The 26,958-nt window shown below is 37.7% G+C and overlaps 1 protein-coding gene across 12 annotated transcripts in view; it reads left to right on the forward strand.

Moving 5' to 3' along the window:
- The window catches only part of FAM172A (family with sequence similarity 172 member A), a 271,889-nt gene that overhangs the window by 18,932 nt on the left and 225,999 nt on the right, over positions 1–26,958 (forward strand). For 8 of the 12 annotated variants that reach the window (XR_008233477.1, XM_052776895.1, XM_052776902.1 and 5 more), the window contains 3 exons: positions 5,435–5,558; positions 8,885–8,986; positions 11,616–11,716. Coding sequence is in view for 11 of the 12 variants with exons in the window: in XM_052776902.1 (XP_052632862.1) it covers positions 5,435–5,558; positions 8,885–8,986; positions 11,616–11,716 (327 nt within the window). In the remaining variant the exon portion in view is untranslated. The remainder of the gene's footprint in view (positions 1–5,434; positions 5,559–8,884; positions 8,987–11,615; positions 11,717–26,958) is intronic. The other 4 variants (XM_052776899.1, XM_052776898.1, XM_052776897.1 and 1 more) reach the window with 1 other exon arrangement.

Raw genomic sequence — 26,958 nt, forward strand, 5'->3', positions numbered from 1 at the left:
CCAGAGTTGCTTGCCTGACTTGTTAGATAACTGTCCATCTGCCTCAACGAAGTATGGTTCTCTGTACCCTTAATTATTGATATTCAGCATATTTAAGAGAGTATTGTATTATGTATTCTTGTGGTTTAACCCCTGTAGGCAGCCAAGCCCCCCCCAGCCACTTGCTCACTCTCCCTGCAGTGGGATGGGGGAGAGAATCAAAAGGGTAAAAGTGAGAGAACTAATGGGATGAGACAAAGCAGTTTAATAGCGAAGGCAAAAGCCATGTGGGCAAGCAAAGCAAAATAGGGAACTGCAGGTATTTAGCCATTTCCAGGAAACTGTGGTCCATCACACATAATGGTGACTTGGGAAGACAAACACCATAGCTCCAGATATCCCCCCTCTTCCTTCTTTCCCCAGTTTTATATGCTGAGCATGTCGACATATGGTCTGGAATATCCCTTGGGCCAGTTGGGGTCAGCTGTCCCGGCTGTGTCCCCTCCCAACTCCTTGTGCCCCCCCAGCCTGCTCGCTGGTGGGGTGGGGTGAGAAGCAGAACAGCCCTTGGCTCTGTGCAAGCACTGCTCAGCGGTAATGTCCTGGTTTTGGCTGGGATAGAGTTAATTTTCTACTTAGTAGCTGGTATAGTGCTGCCCTAAAACATCCCTGTGTTACCAACACTGTTTTCATCACAAATCCAAAACATAGCCCCATACCAGCTACTGTAGAGAAAAATAACCACCCCAGACAAAACCAGTATCTGTATTCAAAGCTGTTGCTACTACTCTTGATGATCATTTTGGACCTCGTGTTTTGCTGATAAGACCGTCATGTTGTAAACCTCCCAGGGGCTGTGTTGAGGTTGTGCTGCGTCTTTTTGTATTATTTTGTTTATTTGATCGTGTTTACATGTATATGTTTATGAAGGTCATTTCCAGCATTTCAAGAAAGTTAAACTGAAATAATTAAAATTTCAGTGTGTGGAATCATGTTGACTCTGCCTTGTGTAAACAACCAAGTTGCTGACATGGTTGGGACGCTAATGCATATAGCTCGTAGTCCTCTGCTTTTTGAGCTTACAGGGTAAATAACACTGGAAGGTAGCTGCTGTGCAAATAACCTTTAGTGTCAGCTGCAGTCATGTACTTTATCAGCAAGTTCCACCACCATTTGGTAGAATGCAAAGATGTACTGAGATTCAGGGATTTTGGGATCCTTGCCAGTTTCTTTGTATTCTAGTGGTTAAAGATACTGCTCTTCTAGCATTTATTACTCCCCTCCTGTGCATCTTCCCTCTGGCTTTTTGCAGCTGTATGGAGCGTGCTCTAGGCAAATAGGTAAATTTTCTGGAAATTGTGATAAGTCTTAAGAAGTCTATATTAAATGTGTGGAAAAAGCAATTTTAACTTGAGCAGATCCGGGTAGGCTTTAAGGGTAATGGCAAGAAGCACACACTGCTAAGCTGATCTTCTGGCTAAATTTCTGATCTCTGCAACATGGAGATGGTGTAGCTGCTCATTAACATCAGCAGAACTGAGCAGAAGATAGTGTCTCTGAACCTTCTTTTTGTACAGGAGGTAGACATTTTAGCTGAACTTTTTCAAAAGCATTTAGTCTAAAGCAGATTGGAAATAATTGGCTTTCAGAGGTAACGTTTGGCAAACCTACAAGGTGTTGAAAATAGGGTCTTATAAGTGAAGAAAAGTGAAGTACAGCCTTAATTGACACAGTTGTTACTGATGTCATCTGTAGTGCCCTAAAAGCAGGAATAGGTAAAATCTAATTAGACAGAAAATACTACTAGGATTAAAGTATGTATTTTTTGCTATGTTGAGCCAATACAGAGAAGGGACTAGAACCAAACTGTCACCAAGCTTTCTCTTTGAAGAAAAACTGGGTATTACTCAGTCATCAGCCACATTTCACAAATCTAACCCATACTTGTCCCTAGCTTGCTTGGGATGTTGGTTTACAAAGAATAAGACTCTAATTCAACTGTATTCTAATAAAGTGGTGCAATACAAAGAAGCATTCTGGAAACTCCTGTTCAGATTACATCAAGATAAACTTGATGGACTTGTGCTGTTTGAAAATACTTGCATGTTTTCTTCTTAAGTTGTACTTGTGGGTTAGCACAACAATTATTTATAGCCCTTATTTGGAACATTTGTAGCATTGACTTAATTTCAGGCATTGCTAATGTAGAACAAAATCATATACTACATTTTTGGCCACATTTCTAGCTGCATTTACGCAACAAAGAATAACTGAAGTCTGTAGAAATCTGTGTATGAGTGCATTTACTTAAAAGTCAGAATATATGACACAGTGTCTTGGTTTGAAGAGTAGCACTATTATATAATCACAAGCTTGGTGGTCCAAACTTCCAGTACCACTTTATAGACAAGAACATGAAATATGTACATACATTCCGTTAAGTCTGTTGGGTTTGGTTGGTTTGGGGTGGGTTTTTTGTGTTTGTGTTGCTGGCGGGGGTTAAATTTAATTAATATTTGTTTGTGAATCCACCAGTTCTGGAGTTCCATTAATAGGCGTATGATGAAAATGCAGCCTTGTTGTCTCATGTGAAACCATGAAAACAGAATATTTCTGCTGTCAAATTATTTTAAGTATTGCTGGGCATTGAGTTGAAGAGGCACAGAATATGTGTAAGATATTTGGTGACAGAATACTTAAGTTTGCACAGGAAAGGAAGATACATACAAGTAAATATACATTTGCTTGGCAATAAACTTATTTACTGTAAATATTTCTTCGGGTGAAATAGTAACTTGTTTTTTAGGAATTATGCTTGCTGTAGCTAATGCAAAAAACCAGTCACAAAAATATGTTTGTAAAAGAATCATCTAAGCAATTGTGCGAAACAACACATTTAAAATAATCTGTATTTATTACAAGAAACTTGATGATGGTATTTGTGAATTTCGTGGAGTGGTCAATGCATGCTGTTCGAAGATCACTGGGGCTTGAAACCGATGCCTAGAATAAACTGCAATTCCTGCATTTGCCTGTAAGCAACAATTCAGAGAGCTTTATAATTTTCCCACTGTTCATTTCTGCACCATCAGACTATAGTTGATTTGATACCTGTCTGTCAAAGAAAGGAAATCCAACCCTCTCATCTAACTTCTTCTATTTGTCATCTAGACAAATATCAGTGAGGGATTGAACAAAATGCTGTGTTCACACAAACAATGCATAAAATACTATGTGCTTGTTTCATCCTCATTCTAATATCAAGTCCTCCCTCCAGTGGCTGCTGTAACAGTTTTTTACTTTGTCAAAATGAACTGGAAATTCTTTCTCTAAAAGCTAAATTCAGATTTATTTGTTTGTTTGTTTATTTTGGTGCTTCTAGCTTGGCAAGTGAACCTGTTAAGTTATCTACTCTTTCCTCAGTGGCAAGGTCTTCATCTGTTAAAGGACGAAGAGGGGTATCCATTGTACAGACAAGAATGCCAGGGATTCTTGGTCTCTGCATTGATTTATCTGATTAGGGGCTGGGGGTTAGTTTAGCAAGGCAAATCTGTTCAGATAAATTTTATGTTTCTTCCCTTGGGTAATAACAAGTCTTTGAGCACCTGTACGTATTTTGTAACTGCCTTAACTAACCTATACCCATTAGGTTGAAAATTAAGAATTTTCAAATGTTGTGTAGGGAGGACTACCCAATTTGTATGACTAGAATAAATTTCACCTGGGCTATCACAAAACACTATCACTGACATTTTCTAGCACTTCTAATAATTTTAACTGGAATGGGTTAGTTTCTTTTCTAAGTGATTTCCTAGAATTTACATAGTTTTGTGCTGCAAATGTACAGACTGATGATGGACAAGATTTTGTATTCAGTGATCTTTTGTCAGTGGACTATTGGGAAGCATCTGAGAAAAGTCTTTAATACCATCCACATGTGTGAATTGACATTTGAGTCATTTTAATATTTACATTGACTATGTTATACACTAGAAAATAACAAAAAAAGTCTCTGGTTTTGCGGTTATTTTGTTGATTACTTTTGTTACGAGTGCTAAAGTGATTAAAGTGTTAGCCAAAAGTTGCACATTTTAACTGAATCATGTCGAGTTGTGTCCTAATTTAAAAAGTACACAATCTAAACGGAGCTTTCCTGGTGGAGTTGTGTCTTTAAAAGGCTTTTGGCCGTGTACTGTAATTTCCCATCAGCTTAGTCTGAACAGTCTTCTGCAAAGGAAGGTGTCAAAGTCTCCCATAGGTCCAACTTGTAGAATGGATTATTGGACTTTCTTGAACCCCAACTTAAAAAACCAAACAACTCCCCCACACCCTCTCTAAAGGCAATAGAAAAATAGCCTTTATTATGCTTTATTTATTTTTTTTTCTGCTGCCTTTACATTGAACTACTGTTACTTAGAAGAAACCATTTAGTGTTCTTTCTTTCAGGTGTAAGTATTAGGGAGCCAGTATTATGGTTGGTAAATCGTATTGCTCTTTGTTTGAAAGTTACAAATTGCTACAGAGATACAGTTCATGCAAACTCATCTATGATAAAGTGTATTGGGGAGGAGAATAAAACAAATTGGTGATGACTGACAGATAAAACAAAGAACCAAAAGAGATGAAGGGAGAAAGCATTCAATGCACAGAAGTCTTTTTGTTGAGAAGGAAGAAGCGCTGATTGTGACGTGGTAGTTTGCTCCCTTGGTGTCAGATTTAAGATGAAAGAGATTGCAGATTTGAATGTCTGAGTTGCCTTCTGTACAATAGGAGAAATTTAGAAATATATTTTGCATGTAAATTCTCACCTTGAATTTACTGAGGTTTGTTCTATAGCTAGTCATTTATTCTATACGTTTCAATGCCGATAATGTATTGCAGAAATCACAGTGGTTTAAAACTGTGTGCTGCATGTAGTTTTACTAAAACAAAACTGTGTAGTACAGTAAGAACAATAAAATGGAGTTAATTGGTGAAGAAAATCCTTAAAGATTGTGGAAATTCTGTTGATTATGTTTTGGTTTTTCTTGTATCTTTTACATTGGACTTACAAGTGTGGTGCTTCTCCAAAAGGCTTATCATTTACTGATGTTACATCAGAATCACAAAAAATAATTGATTAGATAGATGTCCTTTTAGGATTAGGGAGAAGTTAGTATTCATTCTTGTGAACTTGAATCTTTGACCAAACTTGATGCTGGAGTGTGTGTCACACTTTTTTGTAAAATGTCTTAATCCAGGATAGTGTGATGAGACTTTAGAGTGTCCAGTATAAGTTTTGAAGGAGAGGAAGAAGTTAAATTTTAGCTTACATGTCATAGGGGTTTATAATACTCAGGAAAGTTGTGCTTTTGGAACAAGTTCTGGGTTTTTTGTGATGCAAGCTGTAGCAAATGAGATCTGTTGAAGTACAAGTCAGTAAATTTGTTAATTTCCAACTCTTGTTGATTTTCAGATTGTCCTTCAAAGATTAATGTACATTTACCTCAGTATTTTAAATCTGTTGACAGTTTGGGTAATGATGGCTCAGCTCCAGCAAGGAGGCCCAGATGAAAAAGAGAAGACTACTGCATTAAAGGGTATGAGTGTTTTTGCTTTCTTTTTAGATATATTGACATTCCAGAAACAATTATTAAGGAAAGGAAAATAGCTTGATGTATCTATGGGTTAGAATCGGGGAACTGCAATACTGGAAGAGACTATTAGTCCATCTATGCTAATGATTTTTGCCTAATGGTGTGTCCATTATCAGTATTTTCATAAGATGATATAAAAAAAAAAAACAATCTGTGGTAACGAGTAACAGAATAAGATATCCATTAATTTTTTTAATTTTCATAATTATCCTTTGAGAAAGTTGACTGGTGCTTTTGTGTTCTTAGTTTCTGGGAGTTATCATTTAATTTTTATGCCACTTATATTTTATAATTACACAACCATATTACAGCTTTTAAAAATCTCTTTGACTAGAATGTTAGCAGGGAAGACGTTTTTGGAACATTGATTTCCATGTCGATTTTATAAAGTTTTCTTTCTATTGTGTGTTTTTAAAAAATAAATGGACCTAAGTGGCTTAGCAGAGTAATTTTCTTGAGGAAAAAATTAGTTAAATAAATGAGATCTCTTAGACAGTGTTTTTCAATTTTGGAAGTACATGGAGTTGGTTAGACCTACAAGTAAGCTAACCAAACATTGAATGTAAAGTGCTTGCATCACATATTTACTCTCTAAATTGTCTTTCAAAAGAGAAAAAAGAATATACCTTGCAACCCCAGTGTAAAAACTGGATTTCGATGGAAGTATTATTAGAAGTATACGTTCTGTTATATAGGGATGGTCGATGGTGTTTCTTCAGTTACAGCTGTGTTTTTGTGAAATGTTGGGTGAAAACCTATGTGATCCGTTTTTCAAACCTTGTACTAATTCTGTCAAATTAGTATATTTTGAGGAAGTTATACTTCATGTTTGGAAAAGTAAAACTCTGATTTTATACTTGGCATTAATTTGATCTTCATTAAGAACTAGTGTCCAAGAAATATTCCACATAATGAAGACTTTCCGTGAGGATGTTGTTTTCTTCATGCGATCTAGTGAACTCCCATGGAGCTGTAGAAGGTCTCCTGCAGATCATGCAGTTTTGAGCTCTGTTGAACTAGTCTTGAATTGAGTTGGAGAGTCCAAGACCTTAGATGAGAATGGTGGATCAGATCTTGAAAGAATCTCAAAGTTATAAGAACACTTCAGCTAATTTTAACTTGAAAAATTGCAGAGGAAGAAGGTGGCTGTGTCGGTAGTTGCAGCACAGACCAATTGCAGTCCTCCTGAGTGACTCTGATGGAAGCTGTAAATCATGACAACCTGTACATACTGCAGATAGGCTTAATGTAGTTCATATAGTATTGCCCTTGCTACTCAGGAGATAGATATTTTGTTATACAGTAACTGGCACTTCTGTGTAAACACATTTCCAAATAGGTCACAGTAAGAAGACATGAAAACTCTGGTGAAATTAAATTCTAGAGGTGTGGTGTGACTGGAGTCTCTTCACCAAGGAGAGAAAGATGTGCTAAAGACTGCTTTCCTACCTTGACGTTGTGAAAGTACAGAGGAAGAAAGGGCATACTTCTTACATCCTGTTGTGAAAAACTTCTTTGACAAAGTTCTGTTCTTTCGTCTATCATTTGGTTGAGGACCAAAGCAGCTCCCCCAGAACTTTTCAAAGGACAGCGGACAAGAACAAGCATATGATTGCTTCTGTGAATTACATGTCACGGGACTTGCTATTAAACAGATTTGATGTAAAAGTGAGCTATGGTTGAGAAAGCCACATTTAGAAATCTTCCAGTCAACGTCCAATGTTATATAGCTCTTTGGATACCAGAGAGATGCTCAGGTACCATAGTATGGATTGGAGAGATGTTGAATTTCAATGGCCATACAAGATGGCCTTTGGTCCTCCAGCTTTAACCAGTGAAATCACTTAGAGAAGGAGGAGCTGGAGACAATCATATGGATGCTGGAGTTAATATGTGAACCTGAACAGTTATAAAAGAGCAGGCCAAGGAACTCTTTAAGAATGTTGAAGCTAATTTTCAGTACATTTTAAACACTGTAGAAATTTCAAAGGATTAATGTACCAATACTAAGCTAAGGTAACCAATACTAAGGTAACGTATAACCTATAGGCTTGTCACTGGCAGAAAGACTAAGCAAAAATAGTGATACAAAACCTATTCAAATAATGATTTTAAGTAATTAGAGGATGGAACTGTAGTTAATGTCAAACAAAGCAAGTTTAAAGAAAATCAGTCTTTTCAAACTGTTTTCTTTCCTTTGAGCTACAGCTTTGGATGGTAAAGGTAATAAAGCAGTATACTTAGAATACTTAATGCATTTCCTTGGTAGTACATGGTATCCTGATTTATGAAGCAATAATAGTTCAAAGTCAGTGTAGCACTCCTTAACTGAATGTTTGTGTGGTCTTCAAATTCATCTACAAGGAAGTAGGAAAAATATTTCAGTGGAATCCTCCTGCATAATTTCTTGATGACTTTTTTATTAATAATCAGAAAATATGTTGAAAGGAAAGCATCGGGTTGTACGGGTGATGAGCAATGAGGAGAGGATAAATGATTGTACACTATTATCTGTGTATGCAGTAATTGTTTAGTAGTTAGATGTAAGTAAAAGATGTCCCTATATGTTTGCCTCTGGTCAAATATAAATCCTTCAGTCTAGGGTAAAGAATGCAGACTACACGTATTTTAGTGTACTTGCATTAGTGAATGCAGGCTGTACTAGGTTATACCATTCTGGTCAGAAAAGGACATGTATGTCATGGCTTGCTATAAAATGGATGGCAGGTTTTTGTTGGAGGAGGGTGGTTGAGAGAAGGATTCAGATAACTCAGTCTATTTGGGTATCAAAGGGAAGGTTAAGGAGTGTTGTGATCACGCAGCTGGTAAATGCCTGTGAGGTGACGTGCATCTGATAATCTGAGCTCTTCAAGAAGGCAAACAAGAATGTATCAATGACTTGATATTGAAGGTAGATAAGTTCATGTTAAAAGCATGATGCATACCAGAGACATATTTCTAACACTGAGGGTAATGAATCATTGAAACAAATCACTATGTCTTTAGTGGCTTCTCTGTCCCTGGACATTTTTTGATCAACATTAGAGATAAATAGGTAGGGAAAGAAAGAAAGAAAGAAAAAAAGAAGATATACTGACAGTGAGGCCCAGCTTCTGAATCTGGAACGAGATTTCCCATAACAAAGTCCTATGTAGATTGTCCTTCTGCCCTTAAGATCTACAAATCTGAACAAACACATTTTGTCAGTGATAATGGTGAAATAAAAAAGACATAGCATGCATTATATAATTTTTCTTTTCCTTTTTTAGATTTATTGTCTAGAATAGACTTGGATGAACTAATGAAAAAGGATGAGCCACCACTTGAATTTCCTGATACTCTGGAAGGATTTGAGTACATTTTTAATGAAAGTAAGTCATATATGCTTTGTAAAGGCTATACTTAGAATAATGTTGAGAGGTTATCAGAACTTAAAATTATACCTTATAAGTCCCTATTAGAATTTCACACTTTTCTGTTAAGAATAAAATTTTAAGCCCTAGTGTTAACAGACTTGTAATTCTAGCTAAGTAGTATTTTTTTTTAATTTCATGAAATTGTCACCAAAATCCCTCATTTTATACAATACTATATGTTTATACTGAGCATACTTTATGACTTCCTGTTTTCTATTACAGAGGTGTTGATACAAAAATTCTGAAAACGATTTCTGTAGCATTAGCATTAAAAAGAAAGATTAAAGAGTGGTCACTCATTTAAGAAAAAATTTATTTACTGATTCGTTTTCATGGATACAAAAGAAGTTATTATTTAGATAATAATTTATCCCAGCTATTTCATTAATACCAATAGGAAAACACCTATTTATATTGATGGAAGGATGTGCAATGTGATAGCCTGTCTCTTACTTTTCTGGTGTGGGTCACGGTTTTGCATTACAGCTAAGTGTGTGATGACTACAAGTACTTCCAGCTAGCTGAATCTGTGTGTTGAATGAGTTAGTAGTATTTATAATTTCCAGTGCATACATTTTAAAATCCAGCTGAGAAATAAGCCTCTGAGCTAAAGTAATACCAGGCTCCAGGAAATGGCTCTTTTAAGATTGTTTGAAACCTGTAGGACAAATGGGGACGTTTACAATTCTACTTCCTTCCAGTGCCTGTTCTATGAACAGAGGAACTTTAGTTTCTAAATCTGCCAGTCTTACATCTTCCACTTTTAAAGAAAAAAAAGAGCTTTCCTTTAAATGGTAGTCATTTATGCAACACTTAGCTTTTTAATACCCTGATGGCTTTCACAGGAAGGTACTTAGAGACTAAAAGTGTCATGAAAGTGATGCTCTTTCTTTGATGGGAGGGGTTCAGCTCTGTCACTTTTCAGCTCCTTATTTTTAGATCCACACAGTGTCTACTGTCTTCCTTACTGACTTCAGAGTTCATATGTGGTTGGTAAAAAGGGATGAAATTTGAATTTTGGGGAATGAAGTTTTAGAATGATGTTACTGAATATTCCATCACTAACCTCACAGCCTGGGTGATTTCCATAGAATGCAGCAAAACCTATTACATGTGCTACTGGTCAGCAAAGCAAAAAGGTCTCCATTTTGCTTTTGTACTTTTAATTCAAATGTACAGTTGGGTACTCTTATGTCATAATCATGCTTCTTTTTATGATGGAAAAATTCTTATGAAGGAAGATTTTTATTAGTTTTAAAGAATCTGAAGGAGACAAGGGTTCCAGGAAGCCAGAGAAAGGATATACCAGATATTTGCTCCAGTTTACTTGTGCAGAGGGCAACTGTGTACTATTGATGGCATACTTGAAAGTAACTAGCTGAGAAGGAACAGCTGAAGGTAGACTTGTAATGAAAATATGAGAAGAAGGATATTTGGACCTGAGACAGGGATATGAAGCTGAGAAATATTTCCGTGGTGTCTAGTCCATGAGGTAATACAGGTCTGGAAAAAAATATCAAATAAGCAGATAAGCATAACTATTAGAGGTCCCAGATCTTAAGTATTTTATTTAAAACATCAAGAATCAAAATGTAAAGGTCTTGAATAGGTGTGAGCTAAGTTAGCAATTTCTTACTATTCAAAAGGAAACATTTTCCTGAGAAACTTTACCTTCATCATGCAGACATTTCAGCTTTCAAAGGAGATGCTTGTACATATTCCTGTTTTTAATGTTTCTCTGATTTACTGCAATTTTGTGATGCTCTGAGACCATAACTTGGGTTTTGTCTGATAAGCTGAAACATTACTGGTCAAATATCTGCTTTCAGCAGTTTGCTTCTTATTTTGTTGCCATTTTATTATTACTATTATTTTAATTCAGTCCATGTCTTCATTTGTGGTTGGGTATGCTCCTAAACTTTGCTATAAACAAGGCCCAACTGCAGAAAGTTATATTGGAATGTAAGAATAGCATGTGGTTTTGCTCTGACCAAGCATTCTGCTTTGTTCTACTGTTGTAATCTCAGAGTACCCTAAATCTAAGAGCTCTTGCTTGATTGCACAGTGCCTAGCAGTTGAGATATTTACCTTAATTGTGGATGTGTTTTTTTTCAGATTAACTTGGAATGTTGTTAATCTTGAAAATAAATGTTTCCTTTCCTTCCAGCCTCCAGCCCAATTTGTACTCACATTTCTTCATAAATGCAGTTGTTTTTGAAGTAGCAGATTTGTAGCTACAATTTGATCACCTAATTGACACTGCAGATCAAATATTAACTGCTAATGTTTACATTTCAGTGTTAATCCATAGCAAACTTCCAAAGCAATTTGACATTTGATATCTGCATGTAATTTCACTGTCATCACTTGTGTTTAGCTTTATCTAGCAATATATACCATTGAAGGCGAATGCATTTTGTTGTTATGCTACAATTGTTTTCCTTCAAAAATACTACAGCCAAAAGAGAAGGGATTCATAATAGCCCAATATTTAGATGTAGATTTCTTTTCAAATTTACAGCAATTAAATGTGTCTTTTAATGAAGAAGTATATTAAAATTTAATGATTTTTTTTGTTTTACAGAAGGGCAGTTGAGACACATAAAAACTGGGGAACCATTTGTTTTCAATTACCGTGAAGATTTGCATAGATGGAACCAAAAGCGCTATGAAGCTCTTGGAGAGGTATATTAATTGTGTGCATGTATGCATCCGTATATGTATTGGTGTGCTGTGTTTTTTGTTGTTTCTCTGTAAAAATGATAGTTTCACTTTTATATATATTAAGAAAGATTTAGTAAGGCTGCAGTCATATAACAAAAGGTATTTCAAGATTTGTTGCATGTTTATGCTCTAACAGTATTTTCCATTATTTGCTGTAGAGCTTAAGGTGTGATTTAGACTACAATTTGACTTTATGTGTTCAAAATAGAATATAATCTAGATATAATTATACAGTGCAGGATTTTCTTTAACTTTCTTGTCAGGGTGAAGCACTGAGTACAAAACTGGCTGTCCTGGTTTCAGCTGGGGTAGAGTTAATTTTCTTCCCAGTAGCCAGTACAGTGTGTTTTGGATTTAGTGTGAGAATAATGTTGATAACACACTGATGTTTCAGTTGTTGCTAAGTAGCGCTTATCCTAAGTTAAGGATTTTTCAGTTTCCCACGCTCTGCCAGCAAGCAGGTGTACAAGAAGCTGGGAGGGAGCATGGCCAGGACAGCTGACCTGAACTAGCCAAAGGGATATTCCACATCGTAGAACGTCATCCTCAGTACATAAACTGGGGGGAGTTGGCTGGGAGGGTCAGATCACTGCTCGGGCATTGGTCAGTGGGTAGTGAGCAATTGCATTGTGCATCACTTGTCTTTTCTTGGGTTTTATCTCTCTCTCTTGTTTTTTGTTATATTCCTTTTCATCATCATCATCGTTTTTGTTGTTATTATTATTATTATTATTATATATTTTAATTATTGTTTTTATTATATTTTACTTTACTGTCGTTATTAAACTGTTCTTATCTCAACTCACGAGTTTTAATTCTTTTTTTCAATTTTCCTCCCCATCCCACTGGGAGCGGGGAGGAGTGAGCAAGCAGCTGCGTGGTGCTTAGTTGTTGGCTGGGTTTAAACCACGACACTGGCATTTTACTTTACAGCTGAAGCTGAATGTATTGGCTGGTTTTCTTATGTTACCAGAAGATACCAGGAGCCACTGGATTGATTAAGTAGAGATCTGATGATTAATTGGTTAAATATTTGTTGATGTATTAGATACTTGGATGCTACTGGTACTTCCCAGGCTTTTTGTAGGGATGTTGTGGATGTAGTAGATGTAGAAGCAACTGATGATGGTTCCTTTTCCATGTGAAAATGACTTCAATTTCAGTGCCATGGTTATTGTAATGCTTTAGGAGTCAGAGCACTGACTTGAGAAGAAAGGCACCTGATCTCAGTGAATGCAAAACTGTCTGCTGAGGTCTTCCTTGCACTGTCACCACCTCCCCTGCCCAGCAGAAAGAACAGCCTCAACACACTGACCTCTAGGTAGTAATGCTGCTCACGTCAGAGTGGCTTTTGGAGAAAGGAGATGCACAGTTCTGTCTACAAACGAGAGTCTTTTTTCCTAGAGACTATGTAATGTTGCCCGGCAGTTTCTGTTGGAATCATTATGGCATGTCATTCAAGAACTGCCTTTGCCTCATGGCTTGTCTACTTTCATCAACGTTATTGTTTTAGTAAGGATAAAACACATTTATTCCCCACTTACTATTTCTGTTACATCAATTCAGACTACTCAGAGATATGTTTGATAGTGCATGTTTAGACATTTTGTCTTTTAAACTTTCTTGTTGTCGTGGTTTAACCCCAGTGGGCAGTTAGCCCCTCACAACCACTCACTCACTCCCCACTGGGGGATGAGGGAGAGACTCAGAAGAGTAAAAGTGAGAAAATCGATGGGCTGACAAACAGGAGAAAATTTGTGGGCTGAGATACAGTTTAATAGGTAAAGCAAAAGCTGTACGCACGAGCAAAGCAAAATAAGGAATTAATTCACTGTTTTCCATGAACAGGCAGGTGTTTAGCAATCTCCAGGAAAGCAGGGCTTCTTCATGCATAATGGTGACTTGGGAAGACAAATGCCTTATTGGAAGATAACTCCAAATGTCCCCTGCTTCCTCCTCCTTTCCCCCAGCTTTATATGCTAAGCATGACATTATATGGCATGGAATATCCTTTTGGTCAGTGGGGGTCAGATGTCCCAGCTGTTCCCCCCCCCCCCCCCCCCCCGCAACTTCTTGTGCACCCCCAACCAGTACACTTGTATACTAAAGAGAAAAAAGAAAACTAAAATGTCTGAAATGACAGCCAGTCCTACACTGTTGCAAAGGAAAAATAGTATAAAGCATCTTGACTGAGTTTGCAAAGGAAACAGTATAAAGCATCTTGACTGAGTTTCTTGGATGGGTAAATAAGTATATACTGAAATATATCACCAAATGGTTTCATATAGTTTCTCGTGCTGCCAAGAGTGCATTTGTTAAAGCTGAAGAAATACCTAATTACACAGCCTTCTCTAGGTATGGCAGGATAGGCTGTGGGAACTTCTGTAGGCACTGAGCGCGCAGGCTCAAGAAAGGAGCGCATGGCAGAAGTCTCTGCCCGTCTTGGTTAACAGGAATAGCACTCCATCTGTCCTTAACCAGCACAGCTGAGTGAGGTATGGTCCAAGAATTCCCACCAGCATTAATCTGGATACTGCCAGGCTGAGAGAAGTGGAAGTAAGAGGTTCAGTGGAGAGCAGTACACACCAGGAGAGGAAATAAAGAGGGAGATTCGCGTGTGTACGGTGTAACACCACAGGGCTGTGCAGTGCTGCGTTTTTACACATATAAACTTAAATACACGTACTGTCTTCTGTTACAAAGAATTTCTGTTATTTGAGAATAATTGCTCAAATGATCCCGGTTCTTAGGTAAACCATAGTGGATTTTCAGTGGTGCAGGTTTTACTTTTTCATTCAGGTAAAACGAAAAGCTGCTGCAGGCCAGACTGCTGTGACTTTAGCAGGACGGATAACAGAGATTAGTCTGCCTCCCAATTCTTTGCTGAGGCTCCCAAAGCGGCTTTGCAATGGAGACAGCCTTTCTGCTTGCGGGACCGCGATGAAAAGCCGTTGTGGACCCTGCCAAGCCTCTGCTGCGTGGTGGTCTGGTGCTCTGTGCCAGCTCGGCCTCTCCATTTCGTTCAGGGGACAGCTTGGGCTCTGTGCTGGGTGTGTTGGAGGTGCCCAGCTGTTGAGCGCTGCTTTGTCCTGCCAGAGCTTTGTTAGCGGGGATTGAAGAAACCTTGTTTTTTACCTCCTCCCCCTTGTTGTTCCTGCAAGAGCTGTGGCAGGGGAAGAGATGATGGGGGCTACTCCTGCTGCTTCTCGCATCCTTTCACCTCAACTGTGCGTTTTTCCAAAACCGGGGAAGTGCTGTAGCCCAATCCGTTGTATAGTCTAAGTTACCTGATACACATTTCTTCCAACAGGAAACAGATTGGCACCTATTCCATGGTCTGGCTGTGCAGACTTTGTGAGTGCCTGTGTTGTTCAAATATCCCCGTTTTCCAAGTAAATGAGTTGGACAAGATACAACTATAAAGATTAGTATGTCTCCATGTGGGTTCCTGTGCCACCACACCTTCTTGTACATGTTTGGCAACATCATCAAATTCCTTGTTCTGAGCATGCTAATAGTGAGTGCCACAGCTTCAACCCATAGTAGTATGAACGGCTTTTTGTAATTCTTGGTTGACCAGGAGGTGGGATGTGTTCATGGGGTGGGTGCCTTATATCTGTGATCTGTCTTGTGCATTTTTTGCCTTAGTTATAGTCATTCTTCATGTTCAGGTTTGAGTGATCTTTGAAAATGCACTTTGTTTATATTGGTAGGTAAAAGGCAAAAAAGGCTTGTGGTCAGGAATCTGACAGGGTGAATTGTTCTGGTTTTTATTTGCTTTGGTTTTAAAGAAAAAAGAAACTCATCTGTGTGTGTCTGTTGTCTGCTAGGTGCTTGATACTACACAGTTCTTCCAAAAAGCCACAAATTTATAAATGCTCCATTGTCTGGTTTCGGCACTATGAGTGCTTATACACTTATCTAGGAATACAGGCGAAGCTGACCAGCAAGACCCTTGGCATTTGTTCACGTAGATAAAACCTGCTTTTGTGCCATAGAATCGTGGGTCACTGATGTAGATGTTGAAGAGTACAGAAGCGGTATATTATCCTCTGATTAGCCATTTTGTAGTCTAGGCTAAGATGTATTTAGTAATCTGTGATAGCTTAAGAAGCAGCAGCTCGTATAATTTATAAGATGATGTAGTAAAATCTGGCCTTAGGCCTTTGCATTGAAACGTGATCCTTTGGCTTTAGAAGTTCTCTAATATGTATTTGTGGCTGAACATTTATGTAGCTGGACATACAGTGAGATGATAAAGTAGCTACACTTGTATCATCGGACAAAAGTGTTTTATGTATTCAGTGTTTTCATTGTCAGCTCAGTCATTGTATTCTGGTTTTGTAATTTTTAAAGGATATGCCCATCCTGCCCAAGGCAACTTTTTTTTACTGTACGTATATATTGTGGGCTGCTTTTATTGCTTTTTACTAATTTTAAGAAGTGGGTATACTTTCTGGCCCTGTGTTACAGCATCATTCTCTCTTTCTTGGAGCATTAATAAATTTCCATTTGGTAATCCATGATTTTTTGCTGTTAAAAGTAATGAATACACTATCTGTGATGTTCTGCCATTACTCTGGCTGTATGGAAATTGATTCTTCACAAATTACAATGGTTCGTCAACGTCTCCACTTCTTACATCTCTTTATTCTTCATTCATTGATCTGTTATTTCAGGCACACAATTTGTTCTGCAGCCTCTTGATATGTGCTCCTAATAGACAATTTAGTGAACTGTTCATAATTTTGTGATTCTGGTTCAGTCATTGCTATTGCGGCATTGAATTTTGTGGAGAGCCTCTCCATTTGCTTTTTAAAAATTAAAATGGCAACAGAAGTGCACAGAACATGGTGTTGCAGCTGCTTCTAACTGCCGATTAATCCATGTGGCAAGTTTGAAGTACGATTGAGAACAATTTTGTGACAACAGTTCAGTCGTTGCAGACGTACCATTCCAGTTCACGGTTGAATTATTTTAATTTTTTTTTTCTGGCCAGAAGTTACAGAGATTTGGATTCTAGGTTAAACTCCAGGTTAGACTCACATGATACATGTCTCCTTACGTTTTAAGTAGATGTCTGTGTTTATTGCATGTACTGCACTTTCAGTTGATATTACAGCTACTGAAATTGCCAACAGTCAGCTTCAGCCGCTGCTCAATCATGACATTGAAATTAGCTGGAATTATAAAGAAAATACTACTAAAATCTGTTGCTGGGATTTAACTATCCATTTTGCCAGTCAAATAGGTTTTGTTCATAATGAGATTTCGTATGAAAAAGATTATGTTGACATTCTCCTTCCATAGTCTTACAGTAACCAGAGTATCCCTAGCATCAGTAGGCAGTTATTGTCTGTCCCTCTGCGTGTCTTTTACAGCTCTAGCTCTGGGTAATTATAATTTGGTGATTGCTTAGAGGCCATTTAATACTTGCAGATGTTTTTGCCATCACTAGTGAAGAGACTTTTACCTGTACTGACAGTTTGCCTGGCTACCCATGTCTTTAAATAAGTCAAATAAGATTTGTAAATATGTAGATTATAATGTGGACCGTGATATACATGCCTCTGCTGTGGTCCTGTTCAAGGACTAGTGTATGCCATCTCTTGTAATAGCAGCCTCCCTCACCTGCAGAAGGATATAAGCACGTAGCAGAATTGTGGTTATTTTTTACAGTTACCACACCATAGCACAATAAAATACCTTATATTTATGTAGAACACATACGTAAAGCAAAGAAATAGAACACCTATGTCAGAAATTCCTTGCATGTTTTATGTATGATAAGATACGGTTAATTTTACATCATCAGAGAAGTGTTGTCCGACTAAATAAACTGCTTTAAAGTATGTGCACAGTGTTAGGTCCAGCTCATCATAAAGTAGATTAACCATCAAGGTTAATATTTGTGTGGGGGAACAAAATAAGTATGTAGAATTATGACAATGACAACCATAATTAATATCGCTAAGTAGTAAAATGGGATATTTTTTTTTTCCAGATCTCCTTTAAGTTAAAGAACAGCTTGGTCTCAATTTAAAAAATAAGCGTTCACCTGCTACTAATTTCCTCCTTGGTTGCAAAGAGCATTATTTGTTTGGATGACTGAGAGAAAGAAGCTATTTACATAGCACAAATGAAAGCATAGAGCAGCAGAAGAGGACATGTAAGTTAATGAAGAAGGAAGCATTAAGTAGTCTGCATTTGAAAGGGTAGCTTCTTACATGAATAACCCAAAATCTGATGATAGGCTGCACGTGCACCTGATAGTACTTAAGGTCCAATCTTGCAGCCGAAGCTCATGTGAATAAACTCAATAGGTCTGATCTTGTGAATAAGGGCTGCAGGATCAAGTTCCAAATAAAATTTGCAGATGATTAGTAGAAATCCTTACACTCTAGTTTCAGTTTCTTTGCACAGACAGTTTATCATTAAACATTCCAGATTTTCTCTGGCTAGTGAGACTTTATTATGTGCTGCACACCATGGATTAAACAAAATTATGTTTGTGTACCTTGACTTATTACTATGTATTTGCTGTTAGTTATTTAGTGGTTGGAAAAATTTATCTTACTGAGAGGACAAAATAAATTGATAGTGATGTAATATATAGGCTGGTTCATGGACATTTGCTTTCATGGCACGCTTGCTTGGCTAGGGCTGTTGAAAGTTGTTGTTCTGTTCAAAGAGATTAGATGCCAAATACTTAACAGGTGTCTGTTGAGTGCATGTGAACTGAATGTTTTCAGTGTCTGGTATTACAGTCAAGTAAGGCTAAACTTTCATGGGGATAGCAAAAATCCTCACTGAGAATCTAACAAACTCTTCCCAAATTTATGTCCTGTTTCAAAGTTAGAGTGAAAGCATCTAAGTGAAATATTTCCCCCATCCTTATTCTTGAAAGTGGTTAAATCCCATTTTGGGTGGTCTCATTTGGAAGCGATTTGATAGTGCTATTTCTGTGCATGTCGTGCCCCATCTACTAATGAATGTTGCAGAAGGTTTTTGCTTTAGCAAAATTTTACAGTAAATGTTGCAAAAATGTTTAGAGTTGTACTATTTGGACAAAAATAAACAACTGAGCAGAAGAGAGAGATTGGGCAAGATCTTTAAAATAAATTGAAGTGTGATCTCGTTTCTTACTAGGCAGAGAAATATCCACATGGAATAGAGACTTTTGAATGTACCAGTTGGAGGAAGAGCGTAAATGACACCTATCACTTTTTGGACACCAAGGTCAATTATAAATGCAGTTCTTTAGGAATCCATGCCTCATTAGTTACAGGGTTTTTTCATACTAACTTGATTATTTTCAATTTGTGATAGGTAAGTGTGAAACAGAAACATGATGCAGAAGACTTTAAGAAAACTAGATAAAGCACCTAAAGATGGGGAGGACATTGAATTTCTCTCTGACAGTAGTTCTTAAGCAATAAGTAATACATTTTCATAAGGTTCCAGTCCCTGTACTTCACTCATTTTTGAACCAATGTCTTTGATAACAGAAAGAAAATGCTAGTAGGGGCAGCACAAAAAAATCTAAAACATGTATGTGTACTGTCTTTAGAATTTTAGAAAGATTTCAGCTTTTAACAATCTGTTTATCTTCAGCATTTCTTTTTGGTGAGTGAAGTAGATGGACAGCAAGGATTGAAGACTACTTAATAGTACCTAAGGAAATTTAAATTTAAATATGAATCTTTGTTGCATGCAATATATTCATTTGCATATGCTAAATCCGCTTTCAAAATCTGCTGTTTGTGAAGACTTTTTACTGGAATGATTATGTCAGATGTGCTTCAGTGAACTCTTCTAGTTTGTAGGCAGCAATTGGCAGTAGGTTGGTTCATCACAGTAACATGACAGTACTCGAAAGGTTCAGAGATAGTTTCATAATTATTGTTAGCATGATTCTTGAAAGAAATGATGAGCATCTCATAAACCCAGATGGGAATTTGTTACATTGTTGATAAATGTGTTGATAAATGTGTTTTACATTTTTAAATTGATAAACAGTGAAAAGCAGAGAAGATACAATAAGGCAGATGGTTGTTTATAAAGCACTTGCAAGTTGCTGCAATTCAAAGAATGGTACTAATTGTTAAAAAGAAGACAAAAATTGGAGTAGGGGGAGTGTTTCAATGAGTTAATCATGAGCTTTTTAAAAATAAAACCTTCAGCAGCTTTAGTTCAATTAGAACCATTCTTGTCATCCTGGGTTTATATGCAAAAGTTTAGACTCTCAGTTCTTAAGAAACTTTTGTACCAACCATTTTCATGTAGCTGAAATTAAAAATACAACTAATCCACCTTTTATCTAAATGTATCCATTCCTTTCTTTCTCCTTTTTCTTGTTGGGGAAAAAACCAAGATTTATTGCACAGTAGAATAATTGAATTATCATTGGTCTTATTAATCATTCCCACTTAAAAACAATGAATAGAGTAGTGAACTCCAAAATCAGTAGAGAGTTTGTAGCAAGGAAGTAAGATGGGATATAGTAGGCTTATTTTTTGTTAAAGGAGTGGTGAAAAAAACCTGGCTTTTGCCAGCTAGGTGACTGGAAACAAATATATTTAAGCAATGCTTAGGCAGAATACAAATCAGCATATGTGATGAAACCACTTGGTTTACCTTTGTCTTGTGAATGTTCAGTTCTTGTTTCCATCCGTGATATTAAAAGTTTCTATGAAAGGCAAAGTATTTTCCTACCGTTACAGCAGGAGTTTTTTGTAAACCAGAGATATGTAGATTACAGCTTTCATCAAGCAACCCTTTTAAAATATGTTTATTTTACCTCAGTTGCAGAACTCCGGAAGAGTTAGTTCTCTTTCACAGGATTTTCAGCTTTTCCAAGATAAAGAATTTAACACTATCTGTGTTTTCAACAAGAGACCTATATCTTTCAGTTTTCTGGGAATATTTTTATTAAAATTCAGCAGAATAGTGATATTTTTTAATAAAGCTGTATCAGCTGTGTCAGTCCTTAATAGGAGTAATTTGAAAGGAAAAAAATTCAATTATAAATCAATAGAGCGTTGTATTTCTGTATGTGCAAACAACCTAAAATTACTTTAAGATGCTCCAGCTGCTCAATTCATTAACTCAATCACAACTGAATTTTGGTATCTGTTATCTTCTGTTGATCACTGCAGCAGAAATACCCAGTTAGCATGCCTGAAGCTGTTAGATGCAGTTACGACTATTAAGGAAGATCAGTTCAATAGGTTGCTTACTTAGGATTTTGAGAGGCTTAATACGTAGTTATTCACCTTAACACATGCACTGTCTTGTCTGTAACGATTCAGGAAACCATCATGCTCCTCCACAAATGGTGTCAATTCCTTCTCGCATTCAGGGTTTCCAGATTTGCCTCTTGTGCTTTTTGGGTAGTTGCACCTCTTAACTCTTTCCAGCATATCTGCCAAATCCTTGAGTTCCTCTCTTGAGTGATACCCTATGTTGTTGGTGATAATATATGACAGATCTTTGAGGAGAAAAACAAAGAATTTTTCTCTTTTCACTGAATTAACTGGGGGTGGGGGGGAGTGTGCATATGTTTTTTGTCTTCTTTCCAGCAGTGTAAATTATATAGATGTTATGGTAGCTTTCTTTCACTTCACTGTAGATCTGACACCCCATAACACAGGATGGAAGTAGTATGTGAAAATGTTTGGAATTTCTAGAGTCAGGAGTTCAGCTTCTGTCCTCATTTCCAGTATATATGGCTCTATTTTAAGTGGCTTTTTTAAGATAAAACTTGACATATTATCCATCCCAGTTGGAATACATGTGAGACTTTCATATAAAAGTACAAATAAATGTGTAAAATGTATTTGAAAATGGTTTTGTTAAGTTCTATAACCTGAACTTGTTATTAGACATGATTAACTTTTCTGCATTAGACATGTACTTTCGTCATGTGCTGATGTTTAAGCAACAGTGGAAAATACTAAATGTAAGAAAAGGGGGTGTTTGTCCACTGTAAGCTGCAGTTGTACGTGAGACACTTTTTTCAATATTGTGTGTACTTTTGATTCCATGAAGTTGGTTAGAAAAATACAAAAAATATAAACTTAAATGAAAATTGGAGGCTGAGTATTTTATTTTCGTATAATATTGATACAACAGGCACAAAGGGAGTGTTAGTGTAGTTGGTTGTGCCATCTGAAGGTTGTGACATAAACGAAAGAAGGAAGTTACTCATAGTTCATGAAGATTGTAGGAAGGCAGGAGGTTCAAGCAAAAGAGAAAAATTTAGGACAGGTAACCAGAAGAAATTTTTTAATGGAAGTACTTGGAAAGTGCTAAGCATTCTTACTGCTTTATCTTCAGGGGTTTGATACTCAGTTTCCTCTATGCCATTAAATGTATCAAGATTGATTGTTACAGTTGATCTCAATTTTTCAAAAAACGTGTTTGGTTTTTTGCCATTTTTGTTGAAACAACTTTTTAATCCTGCTTTACTTGATACTGTGGAAATGCACATCAAATTTTTTGAAGTGAATGTTTCTGTTGCTGTTAACTTACAGAGGCTTTCAACTTCTAAGTTAAAACAAATGTCGTTTTGTGTATTAGTTAAAAACCGGTATGAAACTGCAGGTAGCAATGCAGGTGGGGAATAATGCTAAAACAGCTGTCAGCAAAATAGAAATGATGAAACTCTAAGATAGGAACTGCTTTTGTTGTGGCAGAATGAAGTGTCAAAAGATGTCAGGACACAATGCTGATAGTTGCACAAGTTCTTCGAGGTTTTTTCTTCAGCTTAGAACTTCATAGATCTTTCATTGAGGGAGGGATTTGGCATTTTTTTGCAGAAAGGGTATGCTTGTCACAGAAGTCAAACTGTTCACTGGAAAACAGTGTACCCACCCTACCCAACACTCAGGAGATGCAAACTGAGCTCCTTCAGTGTGTGTACATCCATATACGTATGTGTACAAATGTTGCTATTTCTGAGAAAGCAACTACCCTCAAAGTCAGCACATGTAAAAGATGTGAATAGCCAGAATATCATTTAAATAAGTGGCCAAGATACAGCAGAACTCATGAATGCTTTTCCAGTATTACGGTGGTATGTCATTACGTTTGGTAAGCTGAGGATTACAGCAATCAGTGTAGTGAATGCGCCTTTGGGGAGTTTCTGCCAGCCAAATGACTGATAAGTATCACATGCATTACTAAAACATAAATACAGTAAATATCACATGTGCTGTCTACCTGAATCAAGTGCAGAAGGATGGAAGCAAGTCTCTCTGTCATATGTATAGAATGTATGGACAAGATTGATCATTGTGATCCATACATGCTTGTACTTGTGAAGCTCATGCTGGCATGCACTATAATAGTAATGGCTGAGGACCATATTTTTCTGTTCTAGATGTTCATGTGGGCATAACAATGTCCCAGCAAAAGGCTACAAGAATTTACCTTGTGGCTAAACCCATTAATGTGAAAATGGGCAATGTTTTTTTTAGAATTTACCTCTTGATGTGTCTTATGAGAGAGATCTTTGTGAGGGATGAGGAAACCTACTTGGTTCATCTTTAGAGCAGAGGCACACTCTCCCCAGGCAGTCAAAAATTATGCGTTCTAGACTTCAGGACAATTAGATCGAACTCTTATGCCTTTATACCTGCAGGCAGGAGTTCAGCCATCTCCAGGAAAGCAGGGCTCCATCACCCATAACGGTGACATGGGAAGACGAACACTGTGTTAGAAGATAACTCTGAACGTCCCTCCTTCCTTCTTCTTCCCCCAGCTTTATACGCTGAGCACGTCGACATATGGTCTGGAATATCCCTTGGGTCAGTTGGGGTCAGCTGTCCCGGCTGTGTCCCCTCCCAACTCCTTGTGCCCCCCCAGCCTGCTCGCTGGTGGGGTGGGGTGAGGAGCAGAAAAGACCTTGATGCTGTGCAAGCACTGCTCAGCGGTAATGAAAACATCTCTGTATTACCAACAGTTTCCAGCACAAATCCAAAACATAGCCCCATACTAGCTACTGGGAAGAAAATTAACTCTATGCCAGCCAAAAGCAGCACAAGGTGGTATTGATATCTTGGGTATGTTTAGTGGTGGTACTGGTTATTATCTTAGAATCACAGAATAATTTTGGTTGCACCTCTGAGGATTCTGCAGTCAACTCCCCTGCTCAAAGCATGGCCAGCTTCAAAGTCACGTCAGGCTGATCAATTAAAAAATTGCAGACTGCCTTTAAGCAGGAACACCCTAATAGTGAATGGTTGCTACAGAGATCTATCTGCATACTCCGGTGGTGGAGCTTCCTGGTAGACGGGAGACCCTGGATGAAACTTGCTCCTGTGAGGTGTGAGTGAGATGACCATGGTAGATGGGGCTAGGCTCATACAGCTGTGAAGCTGGCTTCTAAGGGAAAAAATGTGCTGGTTTCCGAGTTTTGTAAGGTGGTGGGATGTAATGGTTGACTGAAGTTTTGTGAAGTACAGTATGAAAGCTTTGGAAGAAGCACCATGAATCTTACACAAGTGTTAACCGTTTGTTCGGGAATGGTGCTGCATGTCAGACTGTTACGGTAAGAACGTGACATGACTCGGAGAAGAAAGAGCAGTTGCTTGCCGTATCAAAGCTATGGTTCTGTCATGTGCTGCTGTTAGTATGGATCCTGCTGCCTGCTCCCAGATTCCTCTGTTATTCAAGGTTTCAGTTTGAGTGCATTTTGCCTTCCACCAGCTGATTTCTCAAGGCGAGTGTCATGATGCATTTGAAAAAGTATGACCTGATAGCATATATACCCCTGCTCAACCCCATTGTGTTTGGCAAAAGTGCACTTTAAGAGAGTGTGTGCCTTGAGATCAATTTATAATAGAAAAGGAAACGGCTTGTTTGATAACATGAGCTTGTACTCATAGCAGTCAGCTAGGAACAGAGCTCTCATTTGTCCTGGGTTTCGATCTACTGTTCAGTTTACAGTGTCACGCCTCTTCTCACTGAAGTATTTTGGGAATGTCAGAGAGCATTGGATGCTACTTTGCTAGGGACCACGTAAGGATTAATCATGAAGTGAGAGGTCTGATCAGTTCTTGCAGATGTCAACATAATTCAGTGTTCTTGGTCACAGTGATGTCTTGTATGCAAAAATATTTCCAGATGTGTATGGTTGTAGGTAGATAAAATTCAAATAATTTTCACAGTGGATACATTGAAATCAGCTTGTGGAAATGATCACGGTGCATATTGAGTTGCAAGTATATGGCTTCAAGTTTGATCAGTTCTACATCAGTAAGCTAAAACTACAAAATAATAAAATAATAGCATTAATATTTCCTTCTGGAACAAATTTTTCTTTGTACAGATACAGTATGATTGGATATTCCAAAGTAAATCTGTAAAATGGTGTTCGCTGATCTTTCTGTAAGACAATTCTGATCTCAGTTCACAGTGTGCCTAAGTTTTTAAAAATATCTTTTCTTCCACTGTCTTCTAGAAAGTTAGAATCTTTGGTGAAATGCTCACTATAGTCTTGTGTTTATAAGTTTCTTGGGCTTACCTTTCCACCTCTACAGGAAACCAGTTGAGGATATTGTCAGATACATTAGAAAGCAGAATTCATTTGTCTGCAGTATTAAATGACCTACTAATAATTTTTGACATAAAAATAGCCTGTAACCCTGGAGACAATATGGGTAAAGTGAATAGAAATTAAGTAAATCATGAGGTGAATACAGGTCAGAAGTGAAGGTTGATGAACATTTTTAGTACCGTTTCATAAAGATTTTTTTGGACAGGCTACATTCAGTAACAGGAAGGGTCCTAACTTAGATTGTAGTAACGTAATTTTGGGCTGATTTCCAGCGTTCAGGAATGCATATGTTCTTGATCCTTCATTACAACTCATAATTTTAGGAATATTGTGTTGGGAAAATAAGGCACATTAGCCAGCAGCACAAATAGCAGGAGAAGCCACAATATTCATTTCCCCTCAACCCAGCCAAAAACAGATTATTTGGCTGGCTATCAAAAGGAGCAGCAGTAATTGTTTCCAGTATCAGTGGAGGCATTTTGCTGCTTAAAAAACCCAAAGCTTCCATTTCATTAACTCAAGAAAAGGCTTGGTCTCTGCCATCAATTAGGGGACAAAAATGGGATTCTCATGGCAAGCTGTATGTTGCTGCCTGCCCAAGCCTTGCTGTTGCCCATGAATTGCCGCAGGTGCTGCCAGGAGCTCCCAGTGCCTCTGCAGTAGTTGCTTGCCCTCTGCAGGTTCTGCTTCTCCTGGATGTAGGAGCAGTCCACAAGAGCAGTTCCCCACGCCTGAGGCACGAATGCAGCAGGATCTACCGTTGTGAGGGATGAAGTGCCCAGGAGCTCAACCGTATTAGACCCACCTTGTGAACACTGGCCAAAAGGTAGTCCCAGGTTTACAACTTAGTCTTTGTTTGTAGAGGAGAAAAATGGGAAAGGAGAAGCATGGAAAACAAGATTATAGGCAAACGGTAGATGGTAATGCGACGACTTGACTTGTCAGCCTGCTTGCTGCCAAACTCTGTGGTGACATGCTGGTCTCCTTCTGCCTCTTCTGTCTGGATTAGGCCTCAAGCAGAACAGAGGGGGAGCGCCCATCAGCCTGTGTGCCCATTGCCCAGATTATTGACTGACAATAGCAGTGGCGATGAAGATGCTCAGTCAGTATGTGATCACAGCACCGCATGTTGTGTAGAGCAATAAATATGATTTTGTAGTTGATGGAGGGCAGGTCATCCTCAATGCAGATTGTCTGCTCTGTTCTCATGGTGTAGAAATAATTGTACCAAATTCTCTTGTCATAGAACAAGTTGTTTTTAGGCAAAAATCTGTCTGATTCCTAATCTCACCTTTTCATTTTATTCTCTTGACTGTTACTTGTGTTCACTTTATTTTGTCTGATATATGGTGAATTTAAAACGTCTTTCATGTGTCTTTCTATTTTATAATACACTTTCACCGAACACAGAATGCTGCACAGAAGTCTGCAGGCTAGTGGCTGTGGTATAATTATAAATTGCACACAAGCATGCTGCTCACTGTTGTTGATGTCCATTTTCTTTGTCTGTATCTAGGTGATAAAATTGCCTACTTAACATTTCTGTGAAATAGTATAAAAATTACAGAAACTGGATGTTAGGAAGAAGTTTCCTTTTCAGACAAAATTTTGATATCATTGTTCAGTAGGAATTGTCATTACT

This window comes from Harpia harpyja, chromosome Z (assembly GCF_026419915.1).
Source record: "Harpia harpyja isolate bHarHar1 chromosome Z, bHarHar1 primary haplotype, whole genome shotgun sequence".
NCBI lineage: Eukaryota > Metazoa > Chordata > Aves > Accipitriformes > Accipitridae > Harpia > Harpia harpyja.